General features: G+C 45.0%; 1 protein-coding gene across 4 annotated transcripts in view; it reads left to right on the forward strand.

The window, feature by feature from the left end:
• Positions 1-26,010, forward strand: part of KCTD1 (potassium channel tetramerization domain containing 1) — a 102,321-nt gene that overhangs the window by 20,843 nt on the left and 55,468 nt on the right. Inside the window, exon 1 of one of the 4 annotated variants that reach the window (XM_075744202.1) lies at positions 12,285-12,518. The exons of 1 other annotated variant lie outside the window; for it this stretch is intronic. In XM_075744202.1, coding sequence (XP_075600317.1) covers positions 12,453-12,518 — 66 coding nt within the window. In that variant the 5' untranslated portion in view covers positions 12,285-12,452. Of the gene's footprint in view, positions 1-12,284; positions 12,519-12,946; positions 13,003-13,174; positions 15,098-26,010 lie in introns of those variants that run through there. 2 more of the 4 variants (XM_075744205.1, XM_075744201.1) reach the window with 2 other exon arrangements.

The following is a 26,010-nucleotide window of genomic DNA, read 5'->3' on the forward strand; positions in this document are numbered from 1 at the left end:
ACAGGAGGAAGAACCAGGTGATTTGGAGAGAGTGGAGGACAGATGAGGAGAGGAAGCATTGTCAGAGCTGGGACTGATGTGCAGCATTTCTGTTACCTGGGTGTGATGCACAAGGGAGAGGGGAAAAAATAGGAGTTTATCATAGAATAATAGCAGCAGAAAGAGCACCAGGACCAGGACATTTATCAGCCAATTGTACCAGCATGAGACTGGACTGGTGAGAGTGGCATCAAAGGAGGAAAAGCAGAGAAGGGGTCTAAGATAAGTTTCTCCACAATTGCTTTTAAATGGAGTGAAAAAAGAGAAACTAGTAGGTTTTGTACCCCTTTGGACGTTGAAAAAAAAGGCAAGTGCAAGAAGACTTTGTGCGCCTCAAAACCAGACTTCTCGTCTGCTTTCAGCCACCTTCAGGGCAATGTGACGCTGTCTGCCAATGGCAACACTTGCATGACCTCTGCAAGATATGTGCTGCTTGGTACCACTGTCTAGAGTCCTTATCAGTGTCCCAGGAAAAATCCTCCCTTGCCTCTGCAGGCACAGCAAATTTACTTAGGCTTTTCTCGCGACTCCAGCAATTTGACTTGAGAGAAGGTTGCTGGAGATTTCAAGCAGAACTGACCTGAGACTCTAGCAATGCAGAAGCTGCTCAGGGCAGCAGATTACCATGAGGAATAAACCAGCTCTGGTCCCAATTCTATGTCACCTGTGCCAGAGCCCTAGAAAATGAGACTTGCTCCTGCTGCTGCCTTTACCAAGGGAGAGTCACCGCTGGGAGAGAAAAGAGTCAGAACCCACATCTTGTCGTCTGTGGGACAAAGGAAGTCTGGCTCTACAGCACTCTTTCTCTGGCTCTGTCACATCTGTCCCCTCCCTTTTTCTGTGTCAAAGGTGCTGTGGCCCTGACCCCTGTTCACCGCTGCTCCTTCACTGGGACAGCAGAGTTCAAATTTAGTTGTGCTACTGAGAAGCGTTCGCCTGTTCTGGGTATAGAGCTCATGAATATGCCTGTATGTGCCCAAGGATCGCAGATGGATCAGGGCTATAGGAATGCTCCTGCGGTGACTCTATCCACTGGGACAGCCGATGGGAAGAAACTGCAGGCAGCCAGACCACATCTTCCTCTATTAAATGCTCTTCTCAGCAAAGTATAGGATGAATTGCACACAGTTTGACAACAGGATGGCTTTAGGGCTGTAAAGGTTCGGATAATTGCCAATAGACTTAGGGGGGACGCAAGGGTTGTTGGAGGAAAGCGCAACCTGAGTGGGAGTAATTTCAGAATCACTATTCTTTTGTAGTCCAACTCCAGCTCCCCACCCACCCACCTTTTCCTGTCATTCACCGTTGTTCCAGCTTATTTTTCTTGGTTAACCCAGCCCAGCCCTGACATCCTGGTATCAGATCTCTGATACAGCTGTGGCAGTGGTTCAAAAGGAGCAAGACAGGATGCTAATGGAGGAAATAGCCATCTGTTTGGTCTGGATTTCTGGTGGGGTTTTTTTTGAGGAGGGTTATTCAAGAGGAATGTTCATGGTGAAATTTTACTTCTATCTGTTATGACTTTGCCAGTCATCATATGTCGGACTGGTTGTCATGAGTTCAAGATGAGCTCTCCCTGATATTGCTGGTTTTGCAAACATGGTGGGAGATTTTCTGGCGTTCCTGCTCTCTCCTAGAAAATTTCCATGACTCTGAGCTCTGTATTAACAGGGGAACATTAAGGTCTCGTGTATATCATTAGGGCACAGCAGCAGGCTTGGCATCCTTGCTGTTAACTGAGAATGCCCTTTAAAAATAAAATAGTAAGTTGAATGATGGTTGACTACACAGAGCAAGGGGGCTTCCTGTTTCTTCTGTGAGGAAACTAAGCCAAATATGTGATGCAGATTGTTCTACCGGAAAGTCTTTAGCTCTTGTGCCCAGATTACTAACATTTTCCCCCAAGGTGTATACATTTTGCAGCAAGCACAAACAGCGGGGCATGGATCACCACAAGCTCTCAGATGACCGCAAACAGCTGAGACTCAATTCTCCTTTCCCCAGTCTATTTGCTAAGCCATACTCTGTTGGCAGGTTCAACAGAGTCAACCCAGACTGCGTCAGCCGAGGACACAAGGATACTCTTCATGGTAGAATGCAAAAGAAGAGGTGCAACCAGAGGTCTTAGATTTGGGGTTTTCCCTTTTCTTACTTTCGGGGTGCTTCTTGAAGTACTTTGCTTTGCAGTATGCTTTATAGTAATGCATAAGTTCCACATGACAAAATTGTCCTCTTCATTATTCAACCGATTCAAACTGATCATGCCAATACAATTACTGCCTATTTCTGCATACTATTCTTTTGACTCAGTGACATTTTAGATACAGTTGAAGAAAAAGATCCTCTTTTAGTTTGTGTAAAACTTTCATGTCATCCAAGCCAGAAGTTTTATTACCTGGTTGGTTTTTTGTTTGTTTGTTTCCTTATTTACATTAGTCTATTTTCAGTTTAGGTGTTGCTTTGTTTTGGTTTGGGTTTTTATTCTATTTTAAAACACATCCAAAGTTGTAGATCATTCACAACATTTTTTTTTTTTGATTGTTTCATGTCCTTGTTGCAAAACAGAAGAAGTTGAGAGGAATGATTCTCTCTCTGAGGTTAAAATGAAGGGTAAATCTTTCATATAGGCAAGTGCTAGCTTGCCTACTGCCTATTAAAGTAACCGTTTATGCATAGGACTTTGAGAAACTACTGTAGGGCCAGTATTTACCACCTTTCATTAAAAAATGTGTTATTACTGATGTGCTATGTGGAGAGGCCTTGCCTAATGCAAATATCACAGAGCTTATGTTCAAATTACAATGAAAAACGTTGTTTGACTTTTCTGAAGCTTTCAGAAGGTGAAAACTCTTCTTGCTTATTTATTTCAAAATTCTCCTATTGACCAGCAGATGAAAAAGTAAAAATACTGTAAGCTTGCAGAAACAGGCATTTCTCCACTAAAATGTCCAAAAGTACTGGAAAAGTATCAGGTTTGCTATATTTGCTATTTTAACAAGGGTCCCCCATCTCTAACTAAAGTCTAAGAGATTGGACAGCCCCTCAGAGAACGTCCACAAAACCAGAATTCAGCAGTCTGTCCCTCGGGTGGGCTTTTGAGCAGGACGGTGAAGGGGGGTAGCGGTGTTTGTCCATGGCATTAGGGAGACCCTGCATGAGAGTTTGTGGTCAGAGAGCACGAAGAAATTAAGACCCAACAACCTTCCCCAACATAGAGGTTGTTGTGTAGCTTCTGCGCATTATTGGTACTACTGTTGGAAGCTGAAGCTCTCACCATGACTTGCTGAAACATTACTAGGCTTCTTGGACCTCACAGAGCTCAAGAGCCAGGCAGAGAGTTATCCCTGCAAGGGGCAAACTTCTTGTTCCGTCAGGTGGCCAAAAAGCCTCTGGGCTTGTACCATCCATACAACAATATTTCAGCAACCCCACTAGGTCAGAATGATTATAAAAATCTTTGGTGGACAGGTTAGCCCATGAGCAACCCGCCTTATGTTTCTGCCATGATATAGCATCAGAATTGTTTTCCCATAAGATGTTGGATGTGGCCAAAGCCAGGAAGCACAGCAGGCAGGTTCAAGCAGATTTCCCGTCTGTGAGTACTAATTAGTGCTGCTGACCTCAGTGGGACATCAGGGTTTTTCTAATTTATTCAGCCGTATGTGGGGTTCTCTCTACCTGGCCCTAATTAGCCCTTGCGCTAGTGGCCAAACTGGAATTCAGAAGACAAAATCCTCTTCCTCCCTGTTTGGGATCTAAGAAGTTCATTTGAAGTGATGGGTTAACAAATTGAATCTAGCACTTCTTTTCAAATAAAATGCCCATCCCCAAAACATTACAAATTAATCCGGATACTTTGATCCCTTTAACTTCACAGACAAAGCTCCTGTAATTCTGCCTCTCCACTCCATGTATGACTGAGATTCCTAAGTTCTCCAGTATTTTCTGATGAAATAAAACTAGCTCTTAGAGAATATTACTAAACATTTTCATGTAAGCAAAGCCCAATATATCTTTCTGAACAAAAGAAAAGCTTTAACATTTGGGAACTCCAGTGCAAATAGAAGAACTTCATTGATTAAATGCTGCATCTAGAGTTGGGCAGAACAATTCAGCTGTAACTGCTAAAAATGCAGTTGAATAGCAGGAGAATTTGGTAGATGTATCCTGAAAGCCACATCTAGCTTGTTTTAGAGGGGAAAAAAGAAACAACCTGGTACAGAATATGTAAAGCACAGAAAGGATGCGTTTTCCTTCACTCTTCTATCCATGTGCCAGAAAGAACAAAGGTCAGGTTTTCAGAACACTATGTTCACTAACTCTAATTTAATTATCTAAATAAGCAGCCATGTTTGCAAATGGCTGAGCACCAAGCAGCTCCCATGGAAACCATATCAGGTGCAAGCCTGTTTTAAAGTACAGCTGGCTTAAATACCTGTGCAACAGTTTTTGAATGCAGAGACCTTCTAATAATCAGAACAAAGTTATTGGTTCTGAGATCTTGAAGAAATCTGGATATGAATGTCTTGAAGAAGTTCCATGTGATTTTTTGACTCTTCTAAACGTATTGCCAAAGAGGTGTCACAAATGGATTGCGTAGGATTTGCATGGTGATTTTTTGATGAAAAAATCTCTAGAGAAAAAGAAGTCACTAATTTAGGGACTTGTCCAGAAAACTAAGTCAAGTTACCTGCTCAGTTCTCATAGGCGAGCTTATCTGGGAAATCCCAGCAGTGCCAGCCACCAGTCTTCAGAATAAGAAGTCTATCTTAAAAATCACAGGGATTTCTTCTTCCTAAAATTACAAACCTGTGGTTTTCCACCTGATTTCCAAGTTTTTACAAAGCAGTCATTCAAGGTTTCAAGCTTGTCTTCCAAACACTAATTTTCAACCCCTCCATTCCAGCATATGGAGGAGGAAACTCCAAAACCACTAAGTATCATGAGGCTGTGAGATCTGGCAACCCTGTTATCAAGATGTTCCTGTCAAGGCCAAATCCGTAGGAATGACCTTGAAATAAAGGCCCTATTATCTCTCACCAGCTCTTCAAACTATCCATCCCCCAAGAAACTTTGAATTGGAATAGGATGCCAGGCTGTTTGGAAAGAGATTAAATTGTTCACAGCTGCCTGGGAATTAACAAACTTCCTCCTCTTTACGGTGGAATGCGGCATATTTCTGAGCCAGGTGGAGGATACCATGTGAGGTTCTTGTAGGACCTGGAGTTGGCACGAAGAACAACATTTTCAAGTCTGCACATATATCTGAGTTACCAGGGCTCAATAATAATTTTCTGGCAGATTAGTCTTGCCCTACAGCAGGTTTCTATGATCACTAAAGCCAGAATGAAAGCAATGGGTCTGGATTTCACACTTTATATCCTTCCACACCAAAGCTTTGATTTTAAAAACTGCTTTTTTTTCCTTTGACACCAAACAGCAAGAACGAGTCTGACAATACGCAAGTAAACAGCAGAGTAAACTGCAGGGACAGGTCTGTAACAGGCCAAGTGACACACTCATAACTCGGAGGAAATTATTCAGAATAACTTGATAAAGCTTTGCCAACATTGCTAATGGAGAGATCATGCACTGCAAATTGCAAATGTGACCTTGTTTTGTCCAAGGCAAAAGAAGAGCTTACAATTTTTTTCTTGCTTATTTTAACAATGCTCATTGATCCTAAAACCCAGGGTCTTTACTAGCAAATAACTATCTGCTTGTAACTAAATAATTCCATCCATGAATGTGCAAAGTGTTGGCTCTGAGGGTTTTTAAAAGTATTTTTATTTATTTGATGACACCTTTAGTTGTGTGAAAAGAAACTGAATTTTAGCCTTGATCTTCAAATGAGGAAACTTTGAATCAAGCCCAGCTTAATCTTTCATGGATAGAAGAAGGCAAGGCTATTCAAAGCAAGGTACAACTCAGGGATGGACAAAAAGTTTGCACTTAAACTTTCTCAACAGTTGAAGAAGTGGTTGGTTGGTTGGTTGGTTGGTTGGTTGGTTTTTTAAATGCCAAACTCTTACAAAACACTGATGCTTGCCAGCTGTTAGAAGGTATTTTTAATCTGTTTTAGTATTATTTGATACTGAAAAAACTAGAGGTACATCCAATGCACCCGGTCTTTTCACTAAACTTTGCAAGCTTTCTTTATATCATTTTCTCTGAATCATTTCAGTTTTTCTACTTTTCCAGGCTTTACCATCTGTAACTGAAAATACAGCAAAATACAGGTGCAAACTGCAAAGAGACCTTTCAGGTCTCTTTTACTTTATGGCCTCTGGCTTTAAACCTCAGATGAAAGTCCTGACAATACCCAGAAGATTTTCTCTCCAGTTTTTACCTGAAATCACATACAGTAGTAACATTTAGTTTGTGAAAGTGCTTTTGCATAAAAGACCAGTCAAATTGAAATCAGTGTGCAAATTTTTCTTATCTATTAATATTCTGCCATATGTCCTACCACTTTGTTCTTGATCTGAATCAAATCACGCTCTGATAAAGGATGTGACAGGGGCTGGTGGTAAACCTGCTGTACTTTTTTATCCCTGTACTCTTCTTCCATATGACCTATGAATTTATTCCCTTCTACTCAAATGCTGCTTTACAAGTTAGCATAATCTGTGATGCAAACCTTATTTAGACAGTTTCTCTGGGTTTAGATGTCACGGGATAACTAGAGATGCTTTAGCATCTCACACATTGAGAAGAGAACGTGGCATTCTATTATTAGGGCCAGAAAACATCATGAGCAGATACCAGTTTAAAAGAAAATAGGTGCAAAATTTGCACAGGTCAGATTTGCAAATTTCATATCAAATAAAATGGGGGAGAATTAAGGGGAGGCGTACAAAAATGAGAGAGTTGTGTTTAATTGTAAGTTACTGTTTCAGCAACAGAAAGGTGGGTCTGGGTGACAGCCCGAGCGGGGCTCTGACACTGTTTAGCAGTATGGTTACGCTCGCTGTGGGCTTCGTTTGAATTCACCCAGTTTTAAAGTTGCTTAAACTGGGTTTGTGTCAACCCAGCTGAGATAACTCAATTGAGAAAAGAAAATCCAAGTAGACAGGCCATTGGTGCTGGGGTTTTTGCTACATAAATACCTGAAAAGGAATTTCCAAATTCACTATGACACAGACATAATACTGGTGGAAAAGGGGAATAATCAGTTTATTTCAGTCACCAAGTCAAAACAAAAGGATATTGACAGTGAATTCATGGTATAAAGAGGCGTTAAAGCCACTAGCCAGGGTCAGAGGAAGATTCCCTTTTCCAGGCTGTGCTGAAGGCCAGCTGTTGCCCTGTCCCTTGAGGACCCCCAACTCTGAGAAAAGCCTGGCGTTAGTAAGTTTTTTGGGGTGTAAAGCCCTACTTCTGGCCCTGTGCTGGAATCGGAGCACTCAGAACACCTCATGGCAACACAGAAACTTCGGGTCATGCAATGGGGATGGAAAAAGTAAACAAGATAGAATCCATATGGTACAGAAACGATGTGGAAAGCACATTTCTTCAGAGTCTCATTACATTGCATTTTTGTTTGTTATATTGTAAGGGCTCAGGGTTTTTTCTTCCTTTTTTTCTTAAAGGAACGTTTAAGAAGCCTTCTCAGCCAGACCCTGTTGTCATATAACCAGTCATCCCTCCCTGCATTTCTAGACTTCATCCAGCCCAGTGTGACTTCCAGCCTGAACTTTTAGCTCAAAATAATTATTTGTTGAAAGATAAAAATAGGATTTCAAGAACTCCATTTCCAATACAGCATTAATTTTTGTTCTATTACATAGTACTAAAAGCAGTGCATAAAGTAAAAACTTGTACTTACAGAGACCTACATGACCTATAAACAAGGCTTTGTGGGTTCACAGGGATCTCTCTTTTAAGGTTCCTTTCTTGAGTTACTGGTTTGGTCCTTCTAAATTTCCCACGCCTCTACGTAGAATTCATGGAGTCAGTTGAGAAGGACTTAAAACAATCTTAAATTATCAGCCTGGATGGAAAGAGCTTTTCCTTTCCACTGAGGTTACATGTTATGCCAGTAACATGCCGGGTTGCTCGGTGTCAGTAGTTCACAGAAACAACCAGAGAACGGCCAAAGCAACTATAACCAGCTACTGCTGTGCCTTACAGACCAGCCAATTTGTTTCAAGTGCCCACAGAAGCAAAGAAAAACATAGCTAAATAAAACATTCATGTATCTCCTGGCAACTTACCTCCAGCAATTTTAAAAGACCCTGAAAACCTTCATGTGGTGCAATGCAATTTACTACCTGCCCCTCTCCAAGCTGTCTGACAACATAGCCCTTCTATATTTTTGGAAGCAAAAATGCTCCAGCTGCTTGACACTGAAAATAACGATGATTCACGAAGTCTTGACTTTCAGTTTGCCAAGCACGGAACACATGCTTTCTTACAAAGATGATGACTCAGGTTTTCTCCAGTTTGTTTGGAAAAAGGAGCAATCGGGAAACAAATCATGGCCTCAGCAACAAAAATACAAAAATATTGCTTTTGTAAAAGAAAAAAAAAAAAGTCAAGTGAATAATGGCAAATACCTGCGGGAAAAAAAATATGAGCGTGATTTGGAAATACGCTTTCGATTGGCACTATGGAACTTCATGAGGGGGCTGGTTTGATGCTGCCTTCACGTTTCACAACGTGTCGGTAGTAGCTGGCGTTTTGTTATGCGCAACTACCACTAACATTTCATAATATGACAATCTAAGAGGTGAAATAGCTTTTGTATTTTAAAATTCATTAAGAACAGCTGCAACTTAGTGCTCATGGATACATCATTACTTTCCTAAATCAATGTCGCCTTTGTTGAATTATATAAAGCCATTTCAATGCCATGCAGACAGGGGACACTAATCTAAAAAAGAAAAAAATTAAAATAAAAGAGATTTAAAGTCTTCTATAGCACATTTTATGTCAGCATCAGCTGTCCCTGGTATCAAGAAGTAGTGAAACAATGAAAAATATCATATATACAAGTAAAAGAGTAAAATAAAAGTGGAATTAGCATTTTGAAATGACAGTTCTGAAATGTTAAAAAAGCTTATCTCAGAACTGCGTGTTTCTGGGTGGGCAAAGGATTTCTAGGACATGCTTTTTCGCTAAGTGAATTTTCCAAGAGTTCCAAGTGTTACTTGCCTTCTAGTTCTGTAGTGTCAATATGGATTTCTCATACCGATTTCCATGCAGCCTGCCTCTACAGCGAAAAAACCTTGTGTTTAGAAAACATATTAGCACATTTTAAGAACATGTTTATTGCATTTAAGCTAACAGTAGAAGTGTACATGGAGAAAAAGCTATTTTCTGAAAAGATACCATGTGGTCAGCCTTAGGGTTAACCAACAAGCTTGGTTTAAGCACTGGGGGTTTTAAATCTTTTCTAGATGCCTAGACTGGATCCCAGGGAAAAATGAGTCCAATGGATTTTCTTTGCTTCTTGGCTTTTGGGGAATATTCTGGTTTAGTTCCTAGTGAAGTTTCATGATGAAACACTTACCAAGATACACCGAACCAGGAAGGCTTAGGAGGCTGTAAATGAAATAACCACTTGCGGAGACTACAGAAGTAGCCTGTGCTTGTCTGAAGGAGAATAAGGTTGTGGAGAGCTTTACACAATAGTTGGATTGTCAGAGAGCGTGGCTCTAGCAAGCTCTGTGCTTGCCAGGAGCGAGACCAGGGGCCAGAGGAAAGAGTAGCTTCAAAAAGAAGCGAGGAAAGGCCTGAAACTGTTTGGTAACGTGGTTACAAGCATTACCTTTATTGTTAACAAACTGACTCATGGAGAAGGTTTTTTGGTTTTGGTTTTTTCCTGGCATGCTAATTCTGTGGCATATGAACTGATCTCCAGGTATATTAAAGGAAGGAAAATCCAGTCTAGGGTTGCAACCTTAGTGGGACAGGTGCATTATTAGTGTTCTGTGGGTATTACGTCTTCTTTACGGACACCAGTAGTAAAACATATTCTCCAAGTGTGAACAGGACCTGTATTAGAATCAGCCTCAAACCTTGAGTCCCAGGGGAGAATGCTGTCTATGCCTGCATGGAGCTCTCGGCAGGATAATTCTCTGATTAGTGACGTGGAGGGTGGAGTGGATGTAAGTTTAATGTTATTATGCCAACTTACATTAGACAACCTTGTGCAACTCCGGCAGCTTCGGAATGCAGTTCGATCACCTCATCTAACTTGCGAGCTTGAACAATAGGATTTAAATTTCTGGAATATAACTGACTAGGCTAAATCTTATCTTTAGGAATGTAGACAGATAGGTAAGTTAACATATATATGTAATTAACTTACATATGTATATATACACATACACACACATATATACATATAGGTTATACATGTATATACCTATGCAGGTGTCTTCCCAATTATGGGTGCCTGCAGCACCTAAACACCTCACTTGCTACTCTCTGAATTCCCCCTGGCTGCTGAGGTGCTTCCAACTGATGTGTGTAATATGGATGCTCCATATATATTTTTCCCCTCCAACCTTACTGCAAGTTCTTCATGTCCTTTATACTTACTATTGGTATACTGGGCTCCATATTCATCTCCGAGTCTGTCAACATAGTTCACCTCCTGTAATCAGGAAATGGTGATTAAATGAACATCCAAGTACAGTAGCTGTCAGCCTGGTGTTCATCTTTTTTAAAGTTAAAAAAACCCAAATGTTCAATTACCTTTTGCACTCATGTGGCTCCGAAAAGCTCTTCTTAAAAAAAAAAAAAAAAAAAAGAAAAAAAAGTGGCTTCATCTCTTGTATGATCTTAAGACAGAATCAAGTTCAAAGGTCAATGCCAATCATGTCATTTTTAGCATTTATGGGAACAACAAAGGAAGAAAAAAGATTTCTGTAGAAAAGGTGTGTGCTGCAAGCCCCGCAGTTCTCTGTCTTCGAGTGGGTTGTTATGGCTCTTAAAAGGAGCTTGTCTGGGGCATTTAGATTTTAACCGCAACAAGGTCTTGCTGCTTTTAGCTATCTGTTTCAGCATCTCGTCCATCTCATTGCAAGGTCTTTGAGACTTTGGTTCAGGATTGGCTTACAGATAGCACATGACAGGGTGAAAAAAAAGTTATTTATATCTTCATGTGCACAGGAAAAAAATTATCCAGAATATATATATATACACACATATATGCCATTGACCTGAGAGGGAACATAATATGCTCTCAAACTACACAGTGAACACAACTTCTTTAGTGCGTGCAACAACTTTGACCTCCGTGTAATTACTCCAGGCTTACATCAATATAACAGTGCTTGGGTTTCTTTTCAATTACTTTCTGGGAGTGGCAGGCTCTCTTCCTGGAGTGCTTATTTGTTTCGAATTGGCCTAATTTGCTCAACGATTTGCACATCTCTTCTTTGGGATCCCACGTTTGCCCGGACGGCGAGGATTGGGGCTGCCCCGGGCTCCCCATCCGTGGCCGCCGGCCTCCGCCCCTGGGCTCGGTGCTGCTCGGTGCTGCCCGCCACCGGCACCGGCACCAAGTCCGTCCCCCCCTCCCAGGTAACCACCACGGCTAGAGCCCAGCACTGAGCAATTGCCTACGGATGAGTAAGCACCAAATGTGGTAACTCAGGCCAGCAGCTCTGCAATTAAGGCTATAATTTCAGGTGTAGCCAGTAGTCGTAATGAATATTTATTTCAACGTACCAAGCAAAAGAGATCGCCTGGCTAGGTGGTACGGGGAGGTTTGTGGTGGGCAGTCTGGTTTGTGAAGTGTGGGGGTTACCGGCGTGGAGCTGGTGAGGCACGGCCGTCTCGTCCCCTCCTGTCCTGTCCCTGGTGGGACTGGTTCCCTCGGCCGCAGGGCTTGTGTCCTCCTGCCCGAGCCCGGCCCGGCAAAGGACCCTTCCCGGAGAAGGAAGGGTAAGATAGTGTGCAGCGAGGCGGCTGGCTGCGGCGCCGCTGGGTCCGGCTTTCCCGGGGAAGAGCCAGGCGGCGGGCAGGAGCTCCCCGCCGGCGCGCACAGGGAGGGGGGCGCGGAGCCGGTGAAAGGGACGGGCCAAGGCTCCGCTCCCCGCCTGCGCTGGGCTGCCCGGGGGCTCCCCTCTGCTAAAGCCCCCGCAGAGCGGCCTCGCTGGGTCCGGCGGCTCCGTACCCCCGTGCTTTGTGGCGGCAGTTGCGGGAGTCCCCTCTGGTTTTGCCCGTCGCTGAAGGGGGCAGCCGAGGAAGGAGCCGGGCTCCCTCGGAGGCACGGGGAGGGGGGGCCGAGAGCCATAAAGTCTGCAGCCCCAGAGAACTAGAGGGCTGCCCGGGGCGCCCGTCCGTCCCTGAGTCCTTATTTCTCCTTCTCCGCAACCAACCTCGCCGGGGCTCCCGCAAGCCAAGCGAGCGCCGCGGCTGCCAACCGGCTTTTCCCGGGCGCACTCCGAGCCTCACGGATGCAAAACCCTGAGCGTCCATCTCCTCCCAAGCCCCTCGACCGAAATCCAGGCGCCCGGCTAAAGGTGCGATGCCGCGGCGGCTCCGCAGGCGGGGTCCGGGTCCGCCCGCACCCCCGCAGCATCCCGTCGAGAGCAGAGCCGTTCTGCCGAGCAAGCACAGTCTGAGTTTTTTTGGGTGGTCGTTTTGGGGAGGTTTTTCCTTTTTTTAGGCTTTGGGTTCTTTGGTTGGTTTTTCTTTTTTTTTTTTTTTTTTTTTTTTCCCCTATGTTCGTTTTTAAGTTACTGTGAAATGAGGACGTGCGATGGTTGAGGAGGTGCGAGGCGCGCCGACCTCCGTCCCAGCTGCTTGGCGGCGGTCCGTCGCTACCGAAATAGCTGCTCCACATACGGAGCGGGGTTTTTTTCGGGGATGGGGAGGCGGGACGGGCGCCGGGGGTGGGGGGGGAGCCGCCGGGCAGGGGCGAATGCCCCGGCCCGGAGGCTTCCCCCCCCCCGGCGCCCATCACCGTTGCTCGACGGGACGGACCCGAGGTGAGCGGCGAGCGCGGTAAGTACCGCTCCGTTCCCCGCGGTACCCCCTTAGCGAGTCTCAGCCTCCTCCCCATCCATTCCCAACCCCTCCCGCCCCTTCCCCGCCGCCGCCACTGGGAGCGCGGTCCCTTTAAGAGCCCGGCTTTGCCTCCCGGTAGCTGAAGGTCATTAAAACACAAAAGCGCTCCAGCGCTGCGGTCCAATATAGCGCATGCGCCCTGCCCGAGGACTGGCAGGGAGACGGCAATATGGCGAGAATGCCTGGCAGCGGCGGCGGCGGCGGAGAGTGGAGCGGCGGCGGGGGAGGCGGAGGCGGCGGCGGAGGCGGCGGGAACAATGCGGCGGACCGGCCGGCCGCCCGTGGCCGCGGCGTCGCCCCCCGCCCGCACCGCTACTGCAGCGCCGGCGAGGAGGAGGAGGGCGAGGAGGAGGATGAGATCCAGGAGGTGCAGATAACGGGGGACGAGGAGGAGGAGGAGGACGGAGCCGATGGGGGGCTGCTGCTGGACGAGGAGGAGGAAGAGGAGATGGGTCTGGAGTGGGACGGCGAGGAGGAGACGGAGCCGATGCCTCCCGCCCCGGGCCGTACGCCGGGCGGCGGCGGCGGTAGCAGCGGCGGCGTCGGGGCTGCCCCGGGGGCCGCCGCGGCGGCTGCCCCGGGGAGCGGCGGCGGCGGTGGCCCCGGGGGGTCGGCGGAGGACGCGGAGCTGGAGGCGGCCCTGCTGCTGCAGCGGCCGGAGCGGGCGCGGCTGAGCGAGAACACGCGGCTGGCCACCCGCTACGCCGTGCGCATCTTCCGCGAGTACCTGAGCGAGAAGGCGCAGAGCCCCGACTTCGAGACGATGGACAAGGGAGCGCTCTGCCGCGTCCTGCGCTCCTTCTACGCCGAGGCGCGCTCCAAGAGCGGGCAGCTCTATTCCAAGTCCTCCCTCATCAGCATCCGCAGCTCCCTCAACCGCTACCTCAACGAGCCGCCCTACTGCCGCACCCTCGACCTCACCAAGGACCCCGAGCTCCGCGCCGCCAACCTCACCCTGGCCGCTGTCATCCGCAAGTTGGAGGAGCAAGGTGCCGGGCCGGTGGTGCAGAAGCAGGCCATCACCCGCGCCGACCTCCGCAAGCTCTACACCTGCAGTGTCTTCAGCACCCAGAGCCCCTTCGGGCTCCTCAACAAGGTCTGGTTCGAGACCTGCATGTACTTCTGCACCCGGGGTCGGGAGAACCAGCGGGAGCTGGAGGAGGACTCCTTTGGGCTAGCTGTGGATGAGGACGGACGCAAGTTTGTCTACTTCAAGGCATTGGGGCCCTACCACAAGTCGCGCTCGTCCTCCTGGAGCAAGAAACGGGCGGAGAGCAGCGACGAGGAGAACCTGCCTCGCATGTATGAGACTGGCACCGAGTTCTGCCCCTACGCCAGCTTCGTCAAGTACCTCTCCAAGCGCAACCCCCTCTGCAAGGCCTTCTTCCAGCGCCCACGGGACCACTGCAGCGAGGGTGACATCACCTGGTACGAGAACAAGGCCATTGGCAAGAACCTGCTGGGCACCCGCATGCAGATGCTCTCCAAGGCGGCCAAGCTCTCCAAGACCTACACCAACCACTGCATCGGCGCTGTCTCCATCGCCACCCTCAACAGCATCGCTGGCATCGGTACCAAGCTGGGGGGACCACAGCCACCACACCACCACCCCCCTCCCCACCACCACCACCACCTCCTCCACCACCCCACTGGCGGGAGCTGCTACAGCCCTGCTGCCCTCAACGGCGGGCCGCGGCCCCGGCCACCCACCGCCAACCCCTACGTGCTGCCCAAAGACGGTGATGCCGTGCCGGTGAAGGCAGAAGCAGCCGCGGTGGCCCCGGCCAAGCGGGCCCTCTACGAGGCAGTGTTCCCAGCAGGGGCTGCGGCCGGTGGTGATGCTTGTGGGCCCTCTGCCTCTCCCAAAAGACTCTGCCGCCGCCCCGCTGAGCCCCTGGACACCGCCGCGCCTGCCGTGGTGGTGGTCTCAGTGAAACACGACCCCCTGCCTCACCTCCTCCCCGAAGCCAATGGGCACAGAAGCACCACCTCACCCACAGTAGTTTCACCTGCTATTGTTTCCCCCACACAGGTAACCGGAAAAAAGAAAAAAGAGGAGGAAAAAAAAAAAAGGCGACCCGACACCCCATCCCATATAGCCCCCACTGCACCCCTCCTTCCTTCCCCATCTCCCCCAAGGCTGGGCACCAACGCACACTGCCAGCCCCGGGGCGGCTCCTGTGGTGACTCTCACGGTTCAGGCACCCTATGAGCCCAGATGCAAGTTATCCAACTCTTTTGCCCCCCAATTTTCTTACCCTCCCACCACTGGTCTGGTGGCCGTTTGCTGCGTGCCTGCAGGTTGGATGCGAGAGGCGCCTGGATGCTGCCGCGTTCCCCCTCAGCGGCAGCACCGATGGCTCAGCCCTGCGGGCTGTCCCTTTTCCCTCCTTTTTCTTTCTTTTCCCCCTTTTTTCTTTCTCTTTTTGCGGGAGATGCAAGTTATGAAAGTCAGGCCAAAATAGTAGATAAGGGCGTCAGGTATCATTAGTGTGTGTGGTGTTCTTGATGTGCTAATGAACTATTTGAATAACCTCAAATGCAGGAAACAGCCAGGAGAATACTCAATTACACACTAGTAATGAGGGTGTAATTTTAAACTTCAGAAGTTAACAAGAGGGTTAATATGGCAATTGCATTCATCTTGTATTTGTTTATTTAAAATAGCTCTGTTTCCTGGCAGTCATCCTCTTTTTTTTTTTTTTTTCTTTTTTGTAAGGTAAATTGGCTTTACTTGTGTTAGTTGCCATAGTGGCGAAATATACAGTAAGAGCACAATTAAACTGGTTTAGGTGCAGCTTAACTGTGGAATGAGCCCAAGTTCATTAGATATGTTTCGTTGAGGTAAAGCGATCTTGTAGAGCTGTGCCTTGCGACCCCCCTCTGCTGTGCGCCCGCACGTGCTGGTGCCTGCTCCCCGTCCCCTCCAAAAGTACTTTCCTTTCGGGTGTTGAGCTAAATTACTTCAATTAAAGCCTTGCTGCACCTCTGCGATTGGCTTGAAGTTTGGAAGTCATTCTAACTAAATCTAGAAAGCGTATGCGGTTACCTTGTGCCCCATAAAATACCGTGTTTCAGGCAAGAACTTTACTGCTGGCCGCCCTACATGATTACAAAACCCCTCTGACATTCTTGTGTCAAGTAATAACAGGGATCGCAGCTGTCGGCCGGAGAGCGCGGCGCTGGGCGAGCGCAGGTATATGACATGCCTGAGCTGTTTCCCAAGTGGAAATACCAGTTCTGGACAGACTGACCCTTTCAAAGAGTTTTGCCAGCTAATCAACCAGCCTGAAGGCTAATTGGGGGGAGGAGAGGGAGGGAGAGGGGGGCTTCCAGTGAATGCCTGCATAAGCATCTATGTTCTTTAAAATACCTGTGACCTCTTCTTTCTAGCAGGGGTTTTGGTTTTGGTTTTTTTTTTTGACCACTTCAGTGGAGTACTGTAGTTTGATCTCCTGCTGTGTGTATCTGGTGTCTCTGAATGGCTTAGAGGCTTGATTATGTGCAGATAATGTTTTTGTTCTAGCTCGTTATTTCAGGTACAAGCTAATGCTCTTTGCTGTATTTAACCCTAGACTCCCCTTTCCCTGGCTTTTAATGACCTTGAAAGTAATTTTGAAACTTCAGGCATAGTTTAGCTTTTTAGAGCGGCAGCGCATGTGAGTACGGGAAGGGGAAGAGGGAGCTAGGCAGAGCAGTTGTGATCCAGTTAGCGGTAACGAAGTTATGTTTGTCTTTTTAACCTGTTAAATGAGGTGTCTTGGTACCTTCGGTCATCAGGCTGGAGAGCTGGATCTCAACCCTGGCCCACAAATCTCTTCACACTTGCATAAAGCTTAGGTGAGGAGAAATCCAGCTGCTGTACTGTTTGTCGCAGGGCTGCGCTTCCTATGTGAAGCATTCGGAGCTGTAATTCTCATTAGTGGCGGGCTGTGGGGAGAAAGGGAGAAATATCTACAATAGATGATAGAGTACACAGGCATGTGCTGTTTTAAGTGTATCGAGAAAGAAAATGAGCAATCAGCAAGGATACTAGACAGTGTGGGGTTTTTTCAGTAATTATATGGAAATGTTCATTTCCATTCACAATTTAATGAGCTAAACAAGCTGCCCAGCCACTTTTGTAGCTGAATCTTGCCTTCACTACAAAACTTGTTAATTTAAGTCTTTAGGAGAAGGAAAAGTGTCTTTTTTTTTTTTTTCTTTTTAATTGCCAATTCTTCTCGTGTCAGTTTTAACTTATGCACTTCTTCTGGGATGTGACAAAATGAAAAAATATTGGCTGTGGAATAGATTTCCTCAGGAGAATGTTAATGCTAAACTTTTTCTCCCTAGCTACCTTTTATAATAGTTACGTTAATCGAGGTCCAGGGCATTTCCTGGGGAAATTAATGACTGGCTGGGGTTAATGGCCCAAGGCATTGCCTCAAGCCATCGACTCTCCCAGCCAGTCATTAATCCCCAGGAAATGCCCTGACCCTCAATCATTATTGCTTAATTATAAACAAAGACTTTCCAGGCCTTTTTACTGAATACATCTCATCAAGTAACGTGACACTAAGTTCTGCTGTTGACAAATATTACTGATTCCTTAAAAACATGAAGGTCATAAGCTTGTGGTTTATTGCTCATCTTTGTAATTCTTCTTCCACAGGACAGATTCTGCTGCCCTTGTGGGCTTGTGCAATACTCTGGTGAATGAATGGCAGCATGATGAGTGGGTTTCTTAGCATCTTTATACTGCGTGTACACGTACTTTTTTTTTTTTAGCATTGACAGCATTAAGCAAGGTGTGGTTAAATGAAAGCACGAAGTGGGATATCTTCAATTTGCACTGACTATGAATATTAAATGTAAGAATCTGAGCAAGGGTATTAATTTCATGCTTTTTTATCACGGTTGATCCCATATTTTGTTTTAGCCCCAAGATGTCTTATCAACGCTGGGTTTGTAGGAGCCTCCTCCAGAGCTAGGGAAAGGTACATTAAATGTTCATCTTGATCCAACTATTGCTTTAGGTTGCAGCCTTGAGAGCAGCGTTTATAGAGTGTATTTTAAGCATACAGCACTGTGCCACCATGGCACAACTTTCTTTTCAGTCCTTATTTGCTCTGAAGTGTAGCAATTTTCCTGCCACTGACAGCAGTACTTCAGTTCAAGTTGATGACAGAGGGATGTAATTTGGCTGTTGTTCATCTCTTGTGTTACTGAAAGATGAACAATAGCTCAAGTTTAAGCTTTTGATGCTACAGTGTGGTGGTAGCTGCTGAGATTTATAGATCTGGTACATGCTGAACTTACTACAGTAGTAATACCCAAAAATAGGTCTAGAAAATAGGTTGGCTTCTGCCATGGGTTAGGAGAGTTGCTTGTCACTTAGAAAACCAGTGTAACAGAAGCATTTTCAACTCAGTTGGGTTTCTCTGGGCTGCTTGTGAAGAGTTTCATCAGCTATTAAGATATCTACTAAACAGTCAGTCATTTAAACATGGTCCACGTGCATTTGTCTTGGCTGTTCTGGGGGAATCCTTAAAACATTTTTTCTTCTTGCTTTAAATCTAGAGCTGCCCTCTTTGTTTTCTTGTGATCTGGCACATGTCTTTTCATTGCCTTATGCTCTGTTTGAAGGGCTTGCTTTGACCAGAACCAGAAATCTAGTTCTGGCTGCAGATTTCACAAAAGAAGGCAAGACAGTAGCATGTGATGAATATAAGTAGGCAGCAGGCAGAACTGGGAACAAATCAAAGTAACTAATAAGTTAATCTAGCTCTTTTTAGTCTTTGTTTTTGGAGGTGAATAAGAATCTTTCTGCTTGATCTTTGGTCTGGGAACATACTGTATTTCCATAAAATGCCCACAAAAAAAAGGCTTCTGTTCTGTACAAATGTTTGTAGTACTCTGACCAGAATCATCGCTATGTGCTTTCTGAGTGTACAGGGTAGGAGAACTCATCAGACAGCTGCAGGGAAGGACGCTTAGGATAGCGGTGTTAGGATGCTAGGCGTCATTTCTATACAGATAATAGATGGGGCAATACCCCTATCTTAAAGGCTTTAAGTATAGCAGATATTAAGACTGATGACTGCTAAATACCTTGTTAGTTCTTGTGGCAGTACTTCTGTTGATCTGGTTTCAGAGGTTAGTACTGGCTGCCCTACTGCCTAGTTAGTGCCATCCTCTTTGATTAATGGATTATCCCACGTTGCAAGAAAATCTAGGATTTGCTTGGTGTCTTTTTAAAAAGAAACACCGAGGTTAAAATCTTAAAGGTTTGAGGATTAAAGGAACTGTAAAAAACTGTCTACCTCAGAGGCTACTGTTTCTTGGTTGTTGCTTGTGGTTTTTTTAATGGGGAAGATTTTCATCTGCTACTAAGTTACAGATGTGGAAAGTGATTAACCGTAGAAGGGACTTATTATACCTGATAGTCATCAAAATTGCTCTGAAATCCTCGGGAGGCGGGGGATAGGGTAGCAGGGGTGTCAAATATATAATATTATAACTGACGTGAGGTTTTGTAGGCATGTGAATGTTTCCCAAGGTGAGCGCCAGAAAAGCAGAATAGAGATTAGGCTTAGTGATCTCGTATACAGCATTAAGGGCAGTATATGCACTGAAAGGAATGAAGGGAACTGGTTTTTTCTTTCCTAGACTGATGTTGGTCCATTTTGGATCAGCTATTAGGGAGGGGGTTGATTTTTAAGGATTCAGGAGAGTATTTCACAGAAGATCTGAGAATGGTGTTTCAATGCACGTGTTTAGAATTGTGGTTGTGGAGTTTAAAGTCCAATACTGTCTTTGAGGTCCTGTTAGTTGCATTGGCATGATATATTGGAGGTATTAAATTTTGTAACTATTTCAGATGGTGATTTCTTGCACTATCACTTTAATTTTCAAAATACTTTTACTTTTTAGAAATTAAACTCTTTATTTAGTCACATCATGTGAGCTAGTCAGAGAACTTGCTTGGTCCAGCCTTCAGTGATGGTAAGAACGCAAGAGGTGATCTGTTTTGTATAACTCAAATGAAGATGACCTTTTTAGTACAATTAGGAGGAAAAACAGCATCATTGAAGCGCTGCTGTATTTTGACACTTTTTAATTTTATAGAGTATGAAATGACTGTGTAGGCACTCTTCTTCTGTGTACATCAAAGACAAAATGCACAAACTTAAAGGCAACAGAGAGCTTTTTTTTCTTAACAAAAATGTCTTCTGTGATTATCCTGTAAAAGGTTTCCCATTTCCCACTGCTCTCCTCCTAGAGAGCAAGAGATCAGAAACCGTTCAGTCTAATTGGTGAGTCTGTATGACAGTGAGCTGCCTTATTTCATGTATGGTGTAGAAATAAATGAGTGCTTAAACCCTTTGAAACACACCACTACTGCAAAAGCCATAGGCTGTAATTAAATTGAATGTGGGGTTGTATTGTCTTGTGCCCTTGGCTATAAACTTGATAACAGACCATGGTACACCCACTATTGTGTTAGAAGCTGGAACCTAATTAGCAATGTTGTAGATTTTTAGTCACTTTCGAAGCCCTTCTGTTTATCTTTTTCCCCGTGTCCTTTCTTTTTTATTATTTTCCTTTTCTGTTTCTGAAGCAATAAATGCACCCTTCTTTTCAGAAGGAAATTGTTAAGGGCATGTAGCCAAACATGTACGTGCAAGATAATTTTTTATCATATTTTGGATTCAAGGGACAAGTGTTGGTAACTGCATTTTATCTGATGTAGAAGAGATTTATTAGTGTTGTGATAGTAAAAATATATAATCGTGTTTCCAGGGAATGCTTTCTAAGTCTCTTCCAGGCATTTGACAGGGGAGTAAGGAAGGGATTGGAACTTCTCACAATACCTTGATCTAAAAGTAACGTTGAAAGACGTACAATTGGATTCTGTTCTGGTTGTTTTTTTGGGGGATTATCCGCAAGGAAAAATGGCTCTTCCGGGCTTTTAGAAATTCACGTGCTTTTGCGCTCAGCCAGTTTTAGTTAGTTGATCTGAACACCTTCAGACTTGCTAAGGACCTAATCCCTAATGAGGACAGGTGCCTTTGTGTTCTTAATGCCATTTTCAGTTTGGGAAATAATCAAAGTTGCAGTACACAGGTGCAATAGACACATTTCCAGTAAATTCTTAGTTGATCGATATGCTTACCTGTTGTATGCATATCTGTACACTGCTGTAGCTAGGACAGGTCATTTCAATTAAATTGAAATTGAGTGAAATTTTTAAGCCCTATTCACTTTACCAGTGTATGAAAACATTTTTTTTTTTTCTCACTGTATGGTTAAGGCGTATCTGCTGCATATAACACAGTGCTGTGCGCAGATACTTGAGCTAGCACCTCCACTGTGCCGATGTGGTTTGCAGAGTTTCTGGTACTTAAACCAGGTCACATAGCCCAGACAATGCGTTATCGTGTGGGTTTTGGCAAGAGGTAATCACTTCTCCTTGAACAGTGGCATCAGCAGTGTGAAACTGATGCTTCTCCTGTAACATTCTCATGGTTTTCCATTGTGGAACAACAGGAGTCCAGGAAGACAAAGCTGATGTGATCTGTGGGGAGGAATGGACTATAAATTCCTTGGTGAAGCTTCCCCAGGGTGGGGGTAGGAGAGGAGGTTTGAGTGCAGCTTTTTCAGTAGTGGGGGTAGGTAGGTTGTTTGGTAGGTGCTGTTCAGGTAACACAGGCTGGAGCACTTGTCCTTGCAAAAGGAGGAGGGCAGAAATTGCTTTATGGAAGGTGAGGTGCGAGGATGAATTTTGGCTTTCCTTCTGTTTTCTTTATCCCAAAGATCTTGCAGAAGTGCTGGAGTGATTTCTGAGCTTATCTCTGGCACAGTGCTTCATTTCGTGCTCTCCTCCTTAAAGTGCCCAGGAACTGGATCTGATGATGCTCTCATTTGTTTTAGTTTGTTTTTTTTGATACGGGGAGTGGGAGGAAGAGGAGGCTGTGTAGTTGGGACTCTTGTGCTTGGTAACGCTAATGAAGAAGCCACAGCTCTTGGGCTTCCGGCGAATTCGTGCCTTGGTACGCTCTTACTACTTTTGCATCTGTCTGTTGGAAATGTAGTGCATAAATGAATGACTTCCCTAAAACACCGCTGTATTTTAAGCTCCTCTTTTTTTTTTTTTTTAATGTGTGTCCCTCTATGTATGTTTAATGATTGCTGGAGAAATTTTAAGAGTGATTTCTCAACACCCTTCAGCTGAGTCTTGAGCTTTTACTCACCACAGCAACATATATAGCTGTTTCATTCACTGCTGTTGATTTTGCTCCGTCTGTTTCTAGCTGGCTTCAAAAGTGGCAGGGAGAGGTTGCTCTGGAGTAAGGAGAGCAGACTGTGTCTGATGCTTTGACTCGGAGTTATTAAAGACCAGTGTAGTCATCCTGAGCTCTTTAATCCTGCGTTACTGACCGCGAAGCCTGTGCTCGCCTTGCCGGTGTGAGCTCTTGTTCCAAGGGTGAGGTGTCTGCAGTTGCGCCCAAAGGAAGAGCACCGAAACTCTCAGGCGCGATAGGAAATCGTCAGTGGTTAATTACCGAGTGTCCTCTGGCTTAAAGGTCCCCCGGAGAAGAAGCAGCGGAAGCGTGTGGTGTGGCTGGCTGATGCAGGGGTGGGAACACAGGGTATGTGGGTTTAGCACGAAAGAGAAGGGGAAATCCACTTGCGTTGCCCTCCTTCCCCCAGTTCTGCTTGGGGTGCGTTGAGACTGTTTTCTCCTTGTGACTGAAGTGTGGGGAAGAGGAGGAAGGAGGAAGGTGAAGTGGGCTTAAATAGCTTCCTTCCTCCCTTCTTACAAGGGCTGGCTGTTACCCGTGGCATACTCGATAAATTCCTTCCCTCATATTGAAATCGCCGTGTTCACAAGTACGCGAGTCACCTGAAGAGCTGTAATTAACCCGTACAGTTTTGATGCCAAATGGGGGCACGGATGCCGGGACAGACAAACCTACAGCTGTAGCAGGAACGGTGTGTGCGTGTCAGGTAAAGAGGGAACCCGCTTGAATTGGTTGCCTTTTGGAGGGTTTCCCACTGTTTCTAATAATTTGTATGACTAGCAGTGCTCACGTAAAGGATGCTTGTGTGCTCTTCCTCCTCATCTCAGATACGACAGTGATACTGGCTGCAGTTGTTTATCACAAGAGTTAGCTAGAAAATTATTACAGACCACGTTTGTGGTGATTGAGAGATGATGCTTTGTGTACACTTTTATCAAGTTTATCAGTACTAGTTTCCATCTTGGGTTTAGAAAACATGTTGTCTTTTTCCTGTTATCATAACGCTACTTTCTGGAAGATCTCCCTAGACCATTGCAAGACCAGGTTCACATTTCTGCTCAATTCTTTTAAAATGCCCCCTTTTTAGAGGGGGGGGGGGGGAATCATAAAATGTTCTAAGCGTGTTGATTTTTGGCAAATAACCAGTTCAGAAAGAACTGTGTAGCCTTTTATTTTACACTTTTTCTTGTCTTTTAATTTGGTAATGCTGAAGTATGTATCTTGCTGATTATCTCTCTTTGAAAATACAGTTTCTCTGGGGAAAAAACCCCACTCTCTCTGAAAATGCACACTAATTAGTGACTGACAAACTTGGGAGTGGAAAAGTAACTGTTCTTGGAGGCAAAGGGATAATGCAAAGCTCTCTGGTCCATGGACCCATGTGAGGAGAACTAAATTTTGTAGAACTGAGTGATGTTGATAGGAATATGATTTCTTTCCAGCACAAACACTTGAAAAATTTATGTTGCTTAGCAGGGGTGGCAATGCAAATCCCCTAGCCTTTGACTCTGGTTCTTTTGCCCAAACACTGTTTGAAAATAAATCAGGCAGAGTGGGACTAACATGGTTTCAGTGTCAGACTTAAACTGCTTCAAAATCAGCTTTCTGAAGCTGCTGCCAATCCAAAGCAGTATGTGTAACACAGTTACGGTTTGATTTTTAAAAAGGAGAAACAACTTTAATGTCCTGTCAGAACTTTGTAGTTTTACCTTCCTTTTGGGGTATTTAACGCACTTCCAAAGCAGCTTTATTTCTGGTTTTATCTCTTTAGAAGTCTTTGCAAGTTACCTTTTTTAATTTTTTTTAATGCATTATTTTTGAAATCCACCTGCATTTGCCAGCTGGTTTCAAATAAAACATTTTAAGGCTTTTTGATATCTCTTAGGTAGGGCCTAGGTACAAATGTTTCCACTGAAAGTACTTTTAGATATAAGCTGTTCACTTTTAGGCATTGAAAAATATCAAAAGCAAGGAATGCAAAAAAAAAAAAGCTTAGGAAAAGCCAGGTTCAGGTTCATTGTAACTAGCAAGTACGAACATGTCAAAATGAGTATCAAGTTTAAAATGTACAGTGACTCAAATAATACTTAACATAGTATTAATTGAAATGCTAATGCATTGGTGTACGGAAGTAGCACTACGGTATTATGAAAATGGAAAAAGTATCCCCATGGTACAGAGGATGATAATTCAACACTTTTTTTTTAAAGTTTACAATGGTAATTCATTAAGAAATGATTCCTCATGCCTGTGTTAAAAGTGGAATTTTAAGCAGTTTTCCTCAGTATGGTATATTCATTTCCAAACTGCTAATAGATACATTCAGGATCATGAATATAATAGTAGGCTAGATTTGCAATACAGGATAATGATATGGTAGTAATTGTTGCAGTCATGTAAAATGTACAGCAGACACTTTCAGAAGCTTATGTGTGTTATTTTAATTGTTGGGAGGTACCAAAGCATCTTTTCCTGGAAAGATACGGATTTGACCTGATATAACAGCTGATATATACATATTTTTTTTAAGATTTCACAAGGCCCACGTCCAAATTTTTTGCGACAAAAGCAAAACAACCCCCCCTACTTTTGTGCTTGTTAACTTGGCTGATGAATATTCTAACTTGTTACAGCATTTCTTTTTCTGTAAAGTGCCAGACTGATTCCACTGGACACTTTTTTCTTTTTTTCTTTTTTTTTTTTTTTTTTCTGCAGGATTGTAATCTTACCCATGTTAGTTGCTGTAAAATGCTCAGGGTGTGGTGATTTTTCTGGCGTTCTCCCGTGAAGATTTCCAGTGGCAGAGCAGCAAGGACTACCCAGCTACCCTCGCCTTCGCAGCAGCGGCCCCTTGCTGGGCGCGGGGGGGGACGGGGACGGACGGGGTCCTGCGTGGCCCCGTCCTGCGTGGCCCCATCCTGCGTGGCCCCATCCTGCCGGGGGGGGAGTCGGTTCGGGTTTGAGCAGCGACCGTGCAGCCCCGCCGCAGGGATGCTGGGCACCGCTGCTGACAGCCCGCGGCTCTGGGCTCCTTGGGTCTTCTCAGGCTTTCCTCCCAAAAAGTAAACTAAAACCGTAAGGAAAAACTAAAATGTCTTCCCCTCCCTACTTCCCCCACCCCTCCCAACTCTTTATAATACCAAAAAGCTCCAAAACAAGCTCCAATCTGAAAAGCTTTTATTCTCTTTAACGTTAATGGCAGTGCTCTGAAATAGCTGTTACCTCCTTTGTCTGAAGGGACTAGCTTTTTAGGAGGGGAGGGGAGCAGAGATGAGCTTACCGACCTATCGAGGTTAGAAAGCAGGGGTTAAAGAACTGCTAGCAGGATTTTGAAGGCAAAACATAAGAATTTTGTGAGAAGAAAAAGAAGTTGAAATGGAAAGTAAGAAGAGGGAAAGCAGGGTGAGAAAACGTTAGCAATTGTCTTGTTGCAGCACATCAGTTTGGAAACTAGATTAATTTCTGTATACCAGTGTGCTTCTGCTGGATTCATTTCATGGATTCAAGGAGTGGGAAGTAATGCTTCTGTTTGGAGAGGGGCTAAAATTGGAGGAAGAAGAGGCTAAAGTCGGAGGGAGAAATTAGGATTGAGCTAAATCCTTCTCTCCTGTTGCGAAATAACAAATGTAGTAGGTGCACTGAAGCAAGATTTGATCAA

The sequence above is a fragment of the Balearica regulorum genome, chromosome 2, assembly GCF_011004875.1.
Source record: "Balearica regulorum gibbericeps isolate bBalReg1 chromosome 2, bBalReg1.pri, whole genome shotgun sequence".
Taxonomy (NCBI): domain Eukaryota; kingdom Metazoa; phylum Chordata; class Aves; order Gruiformes; family Gruidae; genus Balearica; species Balearica regulorum.